Source organism: Cheilinus undulatus, linkage group 21 (genome assembly GCF_018320785.1).
Source record: "Cheilinus undulatus linkage group 21, ASM1832078v1, whole genome shotgun sequence".
Taxonomy (NCBI): Eukaryota; Metazoa; Chordata; class Actinopteri; order Labriformes; family Labridae; genus Cheilinus; species Cheilinus undulatus.
Window position 1 is genome coordinate 39,967,832 of NC_054885.1, and position 17,761 is coordinate 39,985,592.

General features: G+C 40.6%; 1 protein-coding gene across 4 annotated transcripts; it reads right to left on the minus strand.

Annotated features, from left to right (window-relative positions):
• Nucleotides 1-558: 558 nt before the first annotated feature.
• On the minus strand, nucleotides 559-17,761 carry LOC121503606 (zinc finger protein 646-like). Of its 4 annotated transcripts, none has more exons than XM_041778088.1 (7): nucleotides 17,547-17,761; nucleotides 13,033-13,322; nucleotides 12,655-12,901; nucleotides 10,236-10,325; nucleotides 6,067-6,270; nucleotides 5,628-5,759; nucleotides 559-2,180 (listed from the first exon to the last, which is right to left on the minus strand). In XM_041778088.1, exons 1-7 carry the CDS (start codon nucleotides 17,679-17,681, stop codon nucleotides 2,013-2,015), a joined length of 1,266 nt encoding a protein of 421 aa, XP_041634022.1. In that variant the 5' UTR covers nucleotides 17,682-17,761; the 3' UTR covers nucleotides 559-2,012. The 4 variants fall into 4 exon arrangements, with proteins under 4 accessions (XP_041634022.1, XP_041634021.1, XP_041634020.1 ...); XM_041778087.1 differs by having other exon boundaries at nucleotides 5,580-5,759; XM_041778086.1 differs by having other exon boundaries at nucleotides 559-2,183; nucleotides 5,580-5,759.

Here is a 17,761-nt window from a genome sequence, read left to right on the forward strand (position 1 = left end):
GGCTGAAAATATTCTAAAAATATCTGTGATATTGACTTGTATTGCAAATTGGATAGGAATTGTTGTATTGAAGGAGTCAGTTTTATGTCATTCCCATATTAAGTAGTAAAAAAAAAAGTACAAAAAAAGGAGGATTTTGTTGACTACTCGAAACAAAACCTGCCATTTGAGTGATTGCATGATAAGTAATTTATAACATCTGTGCAGCAAAAAAGAAAAAGGTTTGAAATTGGTATTCTTACACAAATTTCAGGCTAAAGAAATATCGCACCATGTGTGATTTGTAAATTGCACCAGGCCATATTACGATTTTAATCTCATTTCGATTCTGCAAAGAACCTGTGGACAAAACCAAAACCACGGTAATCATTTACTCACAGTTATCTTGTTTTCATGGAAGCTAAAATCCTGGTTGAAACTGAAGCTAGATTATTTGTCCTGCTGCTAGCATGCACCACTGACATTTCTTCCCCAGGAAACATTTTTTTTAAAAGCCTTTAATTAAATAAAAACCTGCAACTGTGTCGTTCTCTGTAAGAAAATCATCAGTGATGGTGATAATAATAAAACATTTTATTTGTATAGCACTTTTCTAAATACTCAAAGACACTTTACAAGGAGAGAGAAAGCAACGATGAAAACATGTCATGAATAAAAATAGAAACGACTTTAAAAAGAGATAATACATGTCAGTAGAATTGTGGGTATTTCCATGAACACCGTGTTAGCGTAACAGAGCTACAAACCGATTTGTATTAGACTGTTATTGGCCGTTTGCTAGATTCACTTCTGAGTGATCATTGGCTGAAACACCCTGGAGGTCGGTGTTACACGTGAGATGCAGGCGTGATGTTTTCTACAACACTGAGGGGCGTTTTTGGGAGATTAGGGGCTGCAGGCGGAGCTTGTGGCTCCGCTGAAGCTCCCGGATGCAGCCGTGTCCCAGAGCTGCTGCTACGACACTGATGAGGAGGATGAAGGTCGATGTAAGGCGATGTTACATCAGCTCCAGAGAGGCAGGGGCGAGATAATCAGGGATAAAACAGCACTCGTCTTAAAGTGCTTCAAGTGAGGAAGTGTGGAACAAAAAGGGGGTGGAGCTTTTAGAATCCCAGCCAACAGGTTATTAAAACTACAATAACAACAAGCCACCAGCAGTCAGATGCAGGTTTAGAAAAGTGAGCTTTCAGTTGTGTGTTAAAGACGGTAACGGCGCCGAGCTTTCATCCAGGTCCTTTTTCTTTATTTTTTAAATTTTTTTAAACAGCAGAGCTTCAGTCTTCACAACACAGAAGCTAAGAGAGTTCCGCAGAGCAGCGGGCAGCGGCTTCGGTCACGCCGTGGTCCGTGCTGTCCGTGCCCCGAGAGCAGAGAGGTGTTTGTGTTGTGAGCTGAGAGTGTCTCCGAACACACGATATACACAAGCTTCATTCTGGAGCACGTGAAGGAAGGAAGGAAGGAGGGGGACGTAAAAAACAAAACAGTAGAAGAAGAAGAAGATCCTCGTCTCCTTCAGAAGCCACAAAGAAACAGGTTTATGTTCAAAAACATATCAGACTGGAGGGGAATTTGTCACATCTACTTTCGGTGCCCTGAACCCGTCGAATCTCCGGGTTCTTTCATAAAAATAAGTTCTTGTTTTATTTAAAATAAGGAGGAAAAGGGAGGGAGGGAGCGGGGAGCCACTATTCATAACGGGGAGGAAGGATAGATATTTCTTAACTAGATCAGGGAGGATAAATCTTAGTGAGGGACAGACAGTTTAACTTAGATCAGTACATGGCATAGATCATACATGAGGGTCAAGGCAACACAGTTTTAAACCTAACTACTCAGTAATCAATCTCAGCTAGTTCGGCCTCCCCCGGCCCAAACACAGCGCTCCAGAGGAGGGGGATGAGCGTCCGGTCCTCCCTCCTTCACGAGCGGAGGGGGGAGGCGGGGTGTGTGGGGGTGGACGCGACGTGAAGGGGAGGGGGGGGGCAGAGGTGGGGGGCGGGGTCCAGGATGTCTCATTGATTGTAGAGCGAGCGCTGCTCCCACGGCATTGGCTGGATGGTACGCGGCACGGGGGAAGGCTTCAGCGTGGGCGCTCCGTTCGGATGGAGGGAGTGTCCGATGGGGTTGATGGTGGTGAGGGGCCGCTGGGGGGCCAGAGAAAAAGTGTCCTGGTGCTTCGGCTGCTGGGGGAGGACGGGGGAAGGAGGACGGGGAGGATTCGGTGTAAGAAAGGGTGGGAGGGAGAGAGAAAGAGCAGCGTCAGTGTGACTCCAACATTAAATCTGATGCATTGATGGATTCTGATGGATCCAAAATAAAGGAGGGAAAAACATGGAAACTTTTATAGCAATGCAGAAAGCAGCAACAGAAAGATGAGGAGCAAATTAAAGCTGTTCAGAGCAGAAATGAGGCACATTTTCTCCACATTAAAGTCTGTGTAGGTTTGATTTAGTTCTAGTAAAAACTAATTATAGTGCTCTCAACTTAATAGATGTGCAAAACAACACCGACAAATTTCTAGATTTTTTTTTCTCCCATAATCAAACATTACAAACACATTAGTGCAGATAAATCAGTGCTCTTTCATTCAGATAGAAATATGATCAAGAATCTGTTTTATCAGGACACAAATACGTTCACTTAGGGACGTAAATCACCCGTTTCATCACAACACAACACTGATATATGTTCTGATATAAGTACTGCCACAGTATGAGTTTGAGGAGTTATTTCCGCACCGGTTCAGCCCATCAGACTTTATTAATGTGGCATATAGCTTACGTGTAGTTCTGTGTGACATTATTAGATTTTAAAGAGATTAAATCTGGAGCACAGTGGTGATGCAGTGAGGATTTTACAGTATTTTAAGAGCTGATGTTCTGCATAAATCACATCAAGGTCAGTTTACTTGAATTTTTAAGCTGAATTTAACATGAGAGCAGACTTTCCCTCCGTTTTTCTGCAGAGCCTGAATCAGATACCACTCAATACTTCATCCCTGTGCAGCAAGGAGAGAGCGGTTTCTATCAGTAAATCATCTTTATGTGGAAATGCATCATGGATTTTTTTTCAAATGGAAAAGAAGGTGGCAGGCCAGCAAAGCTGAGAGTGAAGACTTCTTCTTCATCCTTGTGATGTCAGCTGCTAGCTGTTAGCAATTGTCTTACTGTTAGCATTTTTAAAATAAGGATGTTCCTAAGCGTCTATTTTCCTATCTGGCTAAATACTCATTTAAATTTCATTTAACCGACTAGTCTAAGAGGAGAAAATCCTTAGAAAACAGGGTCATGGTGTTACCAGGTGTGACATTAGCCTGATATTCTCTACAGCGTGGCTAACATTAGCAGCTAGCTCCACCAGCCTTCAATCCTCTCTGCAGATTAATATCATGCTCTGACATGGCCTCTTTTCAATTCAGATGGAAGTTAAACGTGAGTTCAACCCTCGACAGCCTATACACCACTTTATTTCCATTTACCACTTTAAAAAACGGTCATACCGCGCTGGAAGGCAGCGGCCATTAACTGAAGGTACAGCGGCCTCTAGTGGTGGGAGGTTCATTACCGTTAAAGGAGCATTATAGACCAGAATTTCAAGCCTGTGTTCATAAAAATGATAGGTTATTAGTTTAATAGACTCGTCAATCCCGTGCCAGCTATTTTGAAAAACAAATTTAACTGTTTAAGCGATTAATCGCACCCATCTCTAGTTTAAAAGTTCATGGTGATGCACAGCTCGGCGGAAACTGTCAAGCTTGTGAATTGTTGGAATTTCAAAATAAAAGTATGACTTTAAAATAAAGCAGTAGACCAATGGTTTGAGTTTCTATTAATTTGATAGAATATTTAATGAATCATTACAGCCCTAGTATAAAAATAAAAAAGGGTCAAAAAATCATTTCTATGACTGTCCCTTTAATATTGAGAGGCTGGTCAACATGACTAATTTACACTGAAGCCAATATTTTATTTAATCTGCTCTGTGATTTAAGTTAAAAATCTGCCACTGATATTTTTAACTGCCAAAAAATTGCAGGCATACTTCTGCACACAACCTAAAAATATGGCCAATGAAACACATCAGAGTTAGTCCCACAGATCCGGTAAACCCTCTCCTCTGAATTATGAGTAAAGCCGTTTTTGAGGTTCGAGTGTCTGCGTGTCAAACGTGACCTAAAATCTTCAGACACGACTGCAGGGGTCCCTTGCGGTAGATTTTTGCCTGGCTTTGCACATCTCTGAAATTTTTACACATGGACACGCCAGATATCTAAAGATGCTACAGACGTGATTTTGCAGACACCACTCCCTAGCTTTTGGGAGAATATCTGTTTGCAGTGAGGAGGAAGACGGCGCTCGGTATAAAAGCGCCGGTTATTTAGGTGTCGTGATTTTGCATCAGTTTGTGTCCGAAACACAGAAAGCACAGCCGAGCATGACCCTGAACACAGCCACGGCTTACATAGATTCATGCCACATCATTTACAGCAGGCTGGTGAAGAGGGTTGACATCGGCCGATTTTAAACCGCTGCAGCGTGAATCATTCTTAAAATCAGACATTGTGTTGTTCAAAAACATGACATTAAAAAGCTTCCAAACTTTTGATTTTCTTATTACCCAAATTAAACACTTTCAGGACTCACAGACTTAAAATCCACATTTCATGAGGTAAAGTTTCCTTTAAAGTTGATGCATTTTTGAACATTTAACCAAAAAGACATTGTAAACAACAGTGTAATGAAATGAGGTAAATGCAGAGGCAGAACTCAGCCATAAACATGTAAAACAGAGGTGACAGTGATTAGTACCAGTGTTAAAGGGAGGAAAGGTTAGCAGCACAGCCCCAGGTTAGTCATCTCTCAGATAAGTTCAGAGCAGAAATTAGGGAGGAGTTTAGCAGCTGGATTTTAGATAAAGGTGCAACCATTTCTCAAGTTTCTTAAACTTCAAAAATACAGAAAGTTTGCACAACAAAAGGAGCAAATTTGTGCAAAATGTTTCTGAATTCTTTGTCCTGAAGGAGTTTAGGAACTCCTTTATTTAGTTACTGATAAACACGATGGCTAAAGTATCCTGATATGCAACACTTAAAGGCCTAATCAGGAGATTAAAAGGATGTTTTGTAAAATCTCAATGAGGTTTTCCTGGCTGAATAAATTTAAATAACTATAGTTGTGTTATTTGATTCTAAGAAAATGATGATTTATTTCCTACATATTTTAGAAACAGCTCTACTTGTGTCCAAAGACTTTAGAGGAAGAAAGCAGAAGGCTGAAAGACTGAAGAGGGGAGCTGAGACCGAGTCGACCAGGAGACTCCACAGACAGCAGCACGCCTCGTTCATCTTCACTCTCCAGAGTTTTCTATCCTTTTACTTCACTCTTTATAAAAACTTTCAATGTCTTCTATCGTCAGAGCAGAGGAGAGGAGAGCAGGCGTGAGCTGTGGGTGGAGTTTCCTGGTGGACACGTGAACGTCTAAAAGGGTTTTAGTCCCTCTCTCCTGGTGTTAGTAGGGAGACAGGGAGGAGGCAGCTAGCCTGCAGACGGCGGTGTGAGTGTGTCGGCTCTCTCTCCTACCATGGGGTTGGCGCTCAGCCTAGTGTATCCCGAGCTCATCTCCTTTACCTCAGGCACCAGGGGCTGCAGCAGGGGGTAGGAGGAGGACGGGGCGGCGCTGGAGGAGGAGACGTGTTTGTTGGAGGACGAGCTCCTCATGCTCTGCTGGCTGCTCTGAGACGACACCGAGCTGGGACGGACCTGCAGAGAGACACATCAGATCAGCACACTCTCTGTTGGAATGAAATAGTCCTTAGAGCTGATGAAACCTAGCGGATCAGTCAGTGAAGATTTCAGTAGTAGGGAGCTGCAGAACGACTCAAAAATCCATCATAAAGCTGCCTCTCTCAGGTAGAAAAACGTGAAATTTGAAGGTAAAATATTTCAACAATAGGCCAATTTAAGATGGATTTCACATTTTTAATCCTGTTTAAATAAAAGATAACTGAAATAATATCATAAATGTGTAATCTGAGAGAGATAAGGCTTTCTAAATGAAATCTCCTACCTGGTGGGGGTCAGGCACCTGCTGGCTTCCCACACCCTGCTGCGACATCGGGGAGACGCAGTGGGCGGGCAGAGGCTCGGGCTGGCCGTGTCCTCCGTGCTGCGGCTGCATCATCGGGTTAGCATTGTTCTGTTGCTGCTGCTGTTGTTGTTGCTGTTGTTGACGACGAGGAGTGGTGGAGAAGTTGGAGCGCCGACTGCCAGACTGATAGGAGAAGAGAGAGGAAGTGCGTTTAATCTCTCTGATCGCTGAGAGCGCGTTTGTGCTTCATGCAGCAGTGAAAAGATCAGAAACAGGAGAGGAGAGGTGACAGATGAGTGTGATGAAACTGTTTCACACTGAATCAGATCCTGAAATCCTGGAGCTCTGCTCGCTCTGTCTCACTAACTTCCCTCTCTGTAATCCTGCCAGTATGAGTGGATGGAGTGGTCGGTTTGTGCACACCCACGCAGACACTCACACAGACGGTCAAACATCAACCTATCCCTGCATCCATTTCCTGTACAGCTTAAAGAGAGGCTTTCCTCCGTCATTGTGTTCAGAGCAAAATAAAGCAAACTTCTCAAAAAGTTAGCTTAAAAAGTTTCAGCAAATATGCAGAGGGACAAAAACTATCGTAAAACCGTTATTTCCATTATCGGAGACTGTTTAACTCCTGAGAGAACTTTGCAGGAGGCTACATGAGCAGGGAGATCCTCCTTATGTCTGGAAGATTCTGGACCCAGAGCAGTGATCAGCTGTATGTCCGAGGTCAGAGGAGACTCTGATGTTGGATGCATCCCTGGACTAAAGTCCTGTTTGGTTGGAAACAGCTCCGGCTGTGCATACAGCACATTTACATTGACATGCATGTGTTGGGCTGCCCGTCTCTCTTTTACCAGGCTACATAACCTCAGATTAAAGACTGAAATAAGTCAGGAGAGAAGCATTCTGCTCCTGTCTGCCTCTAAACTCTCTACAAGGGCTGACCGATTTCAGAAAATAATTTAATTGCAATTTTTGTACCCAATGTTGTGATTGTGATTTAACATGCAATTATTGTAGAAGTTCCTCATTTCATGTATTTTCCAACAAAAACAAGCAATCATTTATTCTAAACTATAACAAACACAATATTAGACTAAACTGGGACTGAACAATTTTGAAAAATATTCAATTGTGATGATTTTGATTCACTTTGCAAACTGCATATAAGCTGCTGTATTACAGGGAATGATAATTTTTATATAGTTCTCATATTTAACAAAAAGAAAACATACAAAAATGAAGGAAATAGGATTTTTTTTTGGCACACTATTCTAAAAATATGCTACTACAATGATTGCATGATATGTAATGCATAACGTCTCTGCTGCAAAAAAGTTTTAAAACTGATATTTTTTACAAATTTCAGGTTAAAGAAAAATTGCAGCCTCTGCGATTTGAAAATTGTATGAGGCTATATTGCGATTAAATCCAATTTGCGATTAATTACCCATCCTTATTCTCTACCATTAATAACGAAGAGTATTTCGATCAAATTTGTGCTTGTTGTAAAACTTTGCTTTGCTCACATCGACTCAAAACATGCTTGAAAAATAATGTGCAAATTATTTACATGGATAAAACATGTCTGATATGCAGAGGCCTTTACTGTTAAAAACATACAGAACTTATTTACTCATGATCAGAAGGAATGTTTTCAGATTTTTATGTCTTCATTTAAAAGCGCTTCACAACAAAAAGTCAAAACCATACTCCCGTCCAAAAACCAGAGCATTTAAAAGCTTGTGTGCATGTTGTCTTGCAGTCAAATTCAGACTTAAACAAAGCTTCCTCCTGCTGTAGTCACGTCAGCATCCTTTCAGCCTGTGGGTCGTCTTTAAATCAGAGTTTAATCTGTTTGTTTTGGGTTATACACTGCAGTAAGACTCGTCTCTGCTAGGAGACAGACGGACGGCTGAAACACTGGAAAATTATTATTATTAAACAAACGTATTTTAACACCTCTACACCGGCGATAGCCAAGGAAGGCTGGTCAGCAGCTACTGTCAGTTCAAGATGATGGTGCTGATTTCAGGAAGATTCTCATCCTTTGACCAAAGTCAGCAAAGACCTGATGATCTGATGGTCCAACACAGTGGTTCTCAACTGGTCTGGCCTCAGGACCCCAGTCTGTCTTAAAGCAATTATATAAAATTAAAGGAAAACACTAATAACATTAAAAATAACTTTAAAGTTAAATCAAAGTTGTGCCAACTTGAGTGAAAAACCTGGGTCCTAAATCTACGGTCCATAAACTGCTGCAACTTATTTACTTGCAACGCTTCTCCACTTCCTTGGGTGGCGCTGTTTCAAAAACACAGTCTTAAAACTAGGGCTAAACAATTTCGGAAAATAATCTAATTGCCATTTTTTTTCCACCAATACTGCAACTGTGATTTGATATGCAATTATTCCTCAACTTTCCTGAACTCCTAAACAAGGCCTGAAGAATTCTTTAAAAGTGTCTGATTCTGATGATTTTAACTCGTACTGCAAATTGGATATGAACTGTTGCATTGAAGAGTTGTTTTTTGTCATTCTTATATTTAATAAGAAAAAAGTACAAAAATGAAGAAGGTAGCACCTGAATGATTGCATATGTCATGCATAACATTTCTGCTGCAAAAAAAGTTTAAAACTAATGTTTTAACACAAATTTCAGGTCAAAAAAATATTGTACCTTTTGTGATTTGAAAATTGTAGCATGCCAAATTGCAATTTAATTAATTTAATTGCGATTAACTGCCCAGCCCAACTTGAAACTGCTGCCTGCGAGCCTGCAGATACGAAAGACTGGATTTTCCTTTGACGTGAGAAGTTTTAACACAGATTTTAGACTCAATGATCTGCTAAGAAAACCAGAGCCACCTTGACGTAATTTTGTAAATATTAAGCATGTTCAATATTTACATTCAAGAAATCCTGAGGACAGCCGAGCAAGGACTCTGCGGATGTGGCGTCCAACCTGACAACAGCCAATAAGGCGGCAAGCTGGTCAAAGAAGGAAGCACAACAAACACAGCCCTGGCAGCAACAGTAAACGTGAAGCGTAGAGTTAGGACCAAAGAAATAAAGGAGCAACTGGTTGAACTATGGCGACAGCACGAGTGTTTACAGAACATGTGCTGTAAAATTGACCATAATCAGACTGATAATTAGACGAGTAGCCTAACCACCACAGATGTAGCAGGTAGCTAACAGTTAGCCACATGTAGCTTGTTTAACCATCAATGGAGGTTTGCCTCACAGTAAGAAGGTTCATGTTAAATCCCTGCTGGAGTTCACACATTCTCCCTGTGCATCTCTCTGGCTTCCTCCAACAGTCCAGGAAACCCTCGTCAGGTATACAGGTGACTGTAGATCAACCACAGGTGTGAGGGAGGCTAGCAGTCTGTCTCTACAGGTAGCCAGTCCAGGGTGAAAGTTTCTCACCGCGTCAGGCTGCTTTGAAATTACAATTCTGTTTATTTAACAAAGAGAACAGTTTTTAGGAACATCCCTAACTTTAACCAGCATCAACGGACACGAATAACTCAGCTGTAAAACTGCTTTGTTTTGGTCTGAACACAGTTAAACCCTGCATGTTTGATCGTTTTCCTCATTGCCCATCTATAAAAGGATCAAATATTTGGTCTGATCTTACTGCTGGCTGTGATTCCTGTTGAGCATCTTCACATTTTAATGGCACACGTCCTGCAAAGCAATAGAGCTGATAGAATGAGTAGGGGGATTTTAAAAATGCCAGTTAAAAACAAAAGATGAAGATGAACTTAGAAATCAGCTGAGATTTATTTCCATGTCTGAAATCACACAGTTAGTTTAGCTCAGACCCAACAGTCGACCATTAAACGCTGTTCCTGGATGAAGTTAAAGGAGGATTTCATACTGGAGCTCTTGTGAGCAGGTGTTTTGTTCAAAAGGGTTCCAGTTTTAGCCACATACCATTAAAATGAGCTTTCTCTTGAAGTTAAAGTTGAGTAACCGCCACTTAAACCCAGACTGAAACAACTAAATCAATCAGAATTGAACCAGATCAGCTGGTCTAAAGCTCCTGTTTCTGTTGGTCCTCCCTCACAGCTAACCTGCTGACTCCTCACACACACACACACAGACACACACACCTGCTCACTCACGCTCACACCAACCTGGTTTTTGGCCGCGGCGCTGCAGCGGTGCTGGGCCAGGTCCAGCATGGTTCGGTAGCTCTTAAAGCAGGACGGGCAGTTGAACCGGTTCTTATTAACCACGCCCACACACACACGCACAGACACACACACACACATAAATTTGGATTACTAGAGTGGTGAGGAAAATCCACTGAAGTGTTTTTTTTATTCCCTGAGCCTGTCCCTAAACTGAGCCTAACTCTCTCTAACCCTGACTGACAGCGATGGCTACAGGAGGGCGTGAGGCTGCTGGAGAGAGGACAGAGATAAACATGTTATATACATGTCAAATAAACAGAAAACACTCTGAAACACACATAGAAATATGCAGCAGAGGGCTGCAACTAATGCCCTAGACTGCATGTTTCAAGAACCATTAAAGCCCCATTCAGCATGCAGAGGAGCCACCCCTATGTGACCTGAAACAGTTTGGCATCTGATAGCTCAGACTGATACTGATGTGGTCTGGGATGTTTCATCTGTTGTTTCAACACAACTCATACTGTCACAACTAAACCCCAGAGTTTCAGCTGAAGTCCATCTATCCTGGAGGGAGGGGTGATAAATAAGACACGCCTACTCCATCCTTCCCTTCCTTTCTCCTTCATCAAATTGTGAGTCTAGCAGGTCAAAATACGGGATTAAAGAGCCAAAGTTAGGGGTTTAAATTGTCACCTTATGAGCTAAAATTCCAAATAATGACTTAATTTAAAATTGTGAGTCTAAAATGTTAAAGTATGTTATAAAAAGTTAAAATAATGAATTAAAAATTTCAAACTATGAGAAAAAATTGAAATCATGAATGCAAAAGTCAAAATATGGGATTAAAAAGCCAAATTAAGGAGTTAAAAATGCAAAAATATGAGCTAAAATTCAAAATGACTAAAAAAAAATTTTTAAAAATATGACAAATGTTAAATTGTGAGTCAAAATATGTTATAAAAAGTTAAAATTATGAATTTGAAATGTCAAAATATGAGAAATAGTTGAAATCATGAGTTTAAAATTCAAAATATGGGATTAAAAAGCCAAATTAAGGAGCTGAAAAGGTCAAAATACAATGTAAAATTTAAAACAGTGAATTGAAAACATACATCATTTTGAATCTAAAAGGTAAAATGTGATATAAAGTACAAATTATGAGTTGAAAATGTCAGAGTATGAAATGAAAAGTCAAAACCCTAAGTTTGAGACATAATCTTGAGATGCAAATTTGAAAATATGAAATAAAAACACAAATTTATTTCTTTCCCCACATTCTTGACTTTTTATCTATTTTTTCTTCCTCTTTACTTTTTTCAGATTTTTATGGCTTAACAAGGACATTTTGAACCATCAAGGTCAAGTTTACATTTTTATACTGGAGTAAATCTGCAGACCCCATACTGCTGGTCCAGGTAGAATACACATATGACATGATCTTCTGGGCCGGATTTAACTGCTCCAGGGGGCCGGATTTGGCCCTCTGGCCTTGAGTTTGACACCCCTGGGTTAGATCAACATGATCTCCGGCGTTGCTTTAGCAGCTGTGCAGGTAAATTAAAGCAGGTGAGCAGCTGTTTGTCTGAACATTAGGGTTAAAAGTGCTGTGACATTTGGACCCAGATCAAATTCAAGTACATGACCCCCACTCCTCTTCTAAGCCTGGTTTATGCAACTGTGTCGAGTCCGCATGGTCATCAGCACTACATACGTCTGTGCTGCTTTACCCAAAGGATACAGGAAAGCACTGCAATAAAACTGAGCGCTATCATGCTGGAGCTGAAACAGATAAATATTGATCAACAGTGATCATGCTGCAGTTATTGCAAAGAAATGAGAGGAGATGGAAAGTACGGCTGCTGAATCAGCTGATGCCCAGGACGGAGGAAAGAGAGGAGGAGAGTGAGGATGAGGAGATGCACGTATGATTCTTTGAGGTGTTGATGAGCAGATTTGTCTCGCTGTATCTCTGTCTGCAGCCATTAATCTCACAGCACAGTACACACCATACGCTTGCAGACGTTACTCAGAGACTGGCAGTCATCAGTGTGACGCAGCAAACCAATCACAGGGCTTGTAATTAGCATCATTTTAATGTGAAGTCACATTTTGAGGTGCACATATGTAGATCTCTGGGTAAGGTTCAGGATGGAGCTTCATCACAGATGCATAATCAGGCTTTAGAGTAAATCGTCAGACAAAAGGACCCAGAACGTCAACGCTCTAGAGACGACTAGTTCGTTAGAAACCATCTGTTCTGACTTATCAAAGCAACAGTCAAACTCAAAAACACGACAGTAGAGAAGACAAGCTCATCTTTCATTTAAAAGATCTAACACGTTTCATAAAGACGGTACATCAGGATTTCCTCAATGATTATGACCCTACGCTCTCTTCACGCCTTACACACACTCACCTGATTGGACACGGCGGCGCTGCAGCGGTGCTGGGCCAGCTCCAGCATGGTCCGGTAGCTTTTGCAGCAGGAGGGACAGTCGAAGCGGTTGGGTCCGTCGTCGTGGATCCTCTGGTGGTTACGGAGGTATCGGGCGAGTCGGAAGGCCTTCCCACAAAGGTCGCACATGTAACGCTTCTGCCCGTGGATTCTCATGTGGTTACGCAGGGACATGTAGTTGGTGTAGGGCTTGCTACAAAAGTCGCACCTGCATATGGGACAGGAAAATAATGCAGACGTCAGGGAAGTTTGTGGCATTTATGCTTTAAAACCTAAACACCTCTTTGGTAAGCACAGAAACGAAGGTCTCATGATCCGTATTGGATCTTCAGTGCGTACCTGAAGTCTCCAGTCTTGTGGGTAAGTTTATGGTTGAGCAGGGAGCTGGCGTGCTTGTAGGCGCAGCTGCACAGGTCGCACACGTACGGCCGCTCGTCCGACTCCTCCGTGTCGTCTGACGCCGTCGTGGCCGGTGCGGGAGCCGGTGCTGGGGCAGGGGCAGGGGGCGGTGGCGCTCGGGACTCCATGGAGAGACTGGAGCTGGAGAGAGACGCTGAAGAGAGGCTGGAGCTGGAGAGGGCGGCGGAGGACGTGGGGAGCTGATCGCACCAGCTGATGGTCGAACTCGGCTGTCACAGAGAAGAGGGACACAGTGCAGAGGAGTTTTTTAAAACGCAGACATCAGCAGTGTTTGAAGGGAAGACTAAGACTTCCACAAGTGATTATTTCATCCTGAAGCATTTTATAAATCCTCCACATTATTCTGCTTAACACAGACAGCAGCTCTGTCCACTGGAATAAACAGCCTATAAAAGACTCAATGGAACCAAACCTGAACTATTCCTGCTAAATGTGAGCTAGCCAGGCTAATGCATTTTATCACTACAGTCTTCTGAGACACAAAGCAGCAGAGTGCAACATTTAACAGCACGGACAACGACACATTCATAAATAAATAAGTGAAAACCCAAACCTTAACCTCAGAGGGATTACATGCATTTTCATTGTTGAGAAATAAGAGCTTGCAAAAGCCTGCCTATTGCAGTAACAATAGTGTTTCATGCAACACAGAAATGCTTTCTCAATCAGCATGCACACTGGATGAAGGCTCCAGTATGATGCTGTATGACTGCTGTATTACACTGCAGGAAGATGAAAATAAAGCCTGGACTTGTACTGTAACACATTTCAGATAATTTCAATTAGGGATATTGTTTTATTTCAGGGCTGATACTGAATATTAGCCATTTATGAGACAGATAACTGATATTTGAACATGATATGCATTAACTATGATGAACAAAATGTACTTAATGTGGCAAAAGCAAAATTGCATGATGAAAAAAAGGGAAAATAAACAATCTACAAAAATTTGCTCTATCAGCATGAGAGACGGCACAGAGAAACACTGCAGCCGCAGGAAACAGGAAGTGATGTCATGCATTCACTGTGTCAGTGGCAACCAAGCTGAAACGTTGATTGGCTACTTATGTAACATCTGGCCAATCAGATTTGGTTGTATACAGGACATTTGGTGATGCTGTAAAACCAGAGGGGAGGACACACTTCCAGTAGAACCAAAATAGTGCACTTTTACATTTATTTATTTTATAGATTAGCGGTAAAATGCCAAATCTGATAATCAGCCAAATATTCAACAGCCAGGCCGTTAACTGGTCGACTCCTAATTTAAATGCAATAAGATATTCTTACATTAGCAGCCAGCTACCCTCAAACCACACTCAATCATAGCAGGGGCCGGATTCTGGATTCAGGACTAACCTGAGGGCCTAAAAGGCTCACCTTTTTAATAAATAAATAATTAATTTATAAATTAATACATTTATAAATGATTTTGACATTTAAAAAGGTAAAAAGATAAGTTTAAAGGCTCACAATCTGAGAAATGTAAATTTATTAGTTCAAAAAGGTCAAAACATGAAACTGAAATTGAAAAATAATGTTTTTTAATGGCAAATATATTTTATTAAGAAGTCAAAATAATGAGTTTTAAAGGTAAAAATATGAAATAAATTTTCAATCATGAAATTAAAAGTTAAAATATGATTCAAAATTTTAAACTGTGAGTCTAAAAGGCCAAACAATGGGATTATTAAGTCAAAGTTTAGTGTTAAAATATGAAATTAAATACAAAATAATGGGTTAAAGAGGTCAAAATATCATTTAAAAATTCAAATTATGAATATTTAAGCTCAAAATATTGTATGAGAAGTCAAAATTGAGTTGAAATGCTCAAAGTATGAAACAAAAAGTCACTATCCTACGTTTGAGTCCTAATTGTGTGATGCAAAATTGAAAATGTGAAATTAAAACGCACATTAATTTCTTTTCCACATTCCTGACTTCTCATCTAAATATTTTTACTCCTTAATTTTTCAGATTTTGTGACTTAACAAGGAAATCTTACATCATCAGGATAAGTTCACATTTTTATACTTGAGGAAATCTGCAGACCTCAGACTGACAGGACAGTTAGAACAGAAACATCAGATCATCTTGCGGGCCGGATTTAACTGTTTCAGGGGCCGGATTTGGTCCCCAGGCCTTGCATTTGACACCTGTGCTTTAAACGATTTAGTGCCATTTTATCTGTGAAAAAAACAGCTTTTTGATAGAGCTGTTAGTTTGGCAGGGGTATGTTCCTGACACCGATGTGTTAAACATAAAGAGCATAAAAGCTGACAGTTACAGAAAATCTGCACGTTTTAATTCTTGTTTATTTTCTGCACTTTATTTCACCATAAAGACTGAGTGATATTGGGAAAAAACACAGAATCATCTTTCTTTCTTTTGTATGTTGCAATATGAAAGACTACTTTATTTCTAGGGATGTACGATATTACAGATGATTGCCCAAAAACTTAACTATCATTACAGCTGATATGAGTATTTCTAGTGATATTTATGAAGTATTTATAAGCTGTACACATCGGCATAATTCTTTTTTTACATAACAGCATAATGAACAAAATACATTTGTGCAGTTTAAAGCTGAATCAATTGCCCTACGTTAGCTAAATGTTCTTCTCTATTATCTTTATTTCTACAACTTTGTGTGAGTCTCTAATGGCTTTCTTTGAATATTTTTCTGCAGCTGCTTTCTGCCGATAATGTCCAGCAATTTTTGTTTGGGAATTCATATTAAATTCTGCTGTCATTCAACAGATAAAATCTACAAATGCAGAGTGAGAAGGGTTTGCATCCTTATATATTAGAGGCATCTCTTAATTCATTAAATTCATATTTCAGTGTGTTTATTCCAAATGATCGTACTGTGATAATAACATTACAATTCATTGTGCGGCCTTGAAGTGGACCTTATAAAATAGTGTTTTTGTTCTCCTTGATTTTTAACATTCAGCGATAAAGACTACAAGTAAAAATTTGAGGTGACTGGCATAGTGAACGTTTCAAACTTTTTTATGATGTCAACAGTTTTTCAGAGAAACAAACAATGGGAGGTTTGGGAGGTTAGCAGAGCTCACTGAACACACAAAGTAACTGATAATTTGGCATGCAAGCACTTGACAGAATAGAAACCTCACCTAAAATAAAACTACAGAAACATGTAAATAGAAGTGTGGGTGTAAATGCACTGTGCAGATAATCTGAGAGCAGAGAGAGCATGAATGAAGCTCACAGTCTGCCATCACAAAGAGCTCTTTCAAAGTCCTCCACGGGGCGTCTTCCGCTCCCGTTTCCTGTGGGACAGCCTGCTCATGTTTACCTTCAGCTGGCTGCTAACAATATTGCAGGCCCCGTGTGTTTATTTTGTACCTTATCTGCCTGTTGACTCACGTTTTAGCCGTTTAATTCTACATAGATTTTCAAATATGCTTCACATTAAAACACCATTTATGACACGATGTTTGAATCATAGTGTGCCTCATTTAAAAGGGCTTGACTGATGCTAACACAGCTCAGCAGTAATACTGGTTAATGTAAATGCTTAAACGCTTTCTACCATTAGTGATTTCTTGTTTTTGAAGCATTTAAACGATAAAAATCTTCTACTTTAATGCGCAAAAGTGTCCAAGGTAAGAGGGATTTAAAAACGACGGCACTTATTTAATAACACAGATGTTTAAAAGAGGAAATAATCAATCATAACCTGCATGCAAACTCCTGCACACTGTCAAAAATGCCCAAACACATCGGCAACATCCCAGAAATTAACCCTTACTGAGGAACCTGCTCGGTTTAAACAGTGGTCAGGAGACTGATAGCATATTTCACCAATTAAAATCATAATATTGTGGGTTATTGTGTGTGCTGAGCTTTAATTTTTAATTGTTGTGGTACTGAGACCGGTACTGATGTGGTTTGATTGTTATCAGTCTGAAATGAGAGGATAATTTCTGATATGATGACAGCTCTGCTCGGCTATGTTGTCACTATTAGCATTAGCTCGGCGATGCTAAGCTGCATTTCCGTTTATTTTTCTTCTTATTTTGAGTCTCCAAACATCCAAACTAAGGTATAAAAGTGGGTAAATGCATTTAGCTTCACATGTATTGTTATAAGGGGTTAATTTGATAAACTTTCATGCGCTGATTAGACTAGCCTCTTAGCTCGGCAGCTAAAGACAGACTAGGCCGTGAGCCTCTCAGCATGACGGTCGGTAGGTTAGCATGAAGCTAACGGAGCCTTTCTGCTCGTTTATCGCTGCTTTAGATCCTTCAGTGAGACTAAACCGGGAGTTTAATGGCCGTTGAACACTCATGTGTGAATTATGTCTCCCTCTCCAGTGAATATCTGACATTTTCTGTCTCCTTTAGCCGATTTTCGGCTCTCCTCTCGGCTGTCTAACGGTAAATCAGAGGCTTTCTTACTCCTGAGTCGTTGGGATCCTTTTTCCAGAACAATTGAGAGCAGTGTCCGAAAGACTCCGTGGAAGTCACATAGTTCACTCCGTTTCTGTCGGGGAAGTCTCCGTGTGTGCTGCCGGTGTTTGTCCTGGCGTACATCGTCGCTTTTCGGGTTCTTTCACTTGTTTTTTTTCTGGTTGAAAAAGAAATAGGGCCGCTTTGTAAGGATCTTCTTCCGA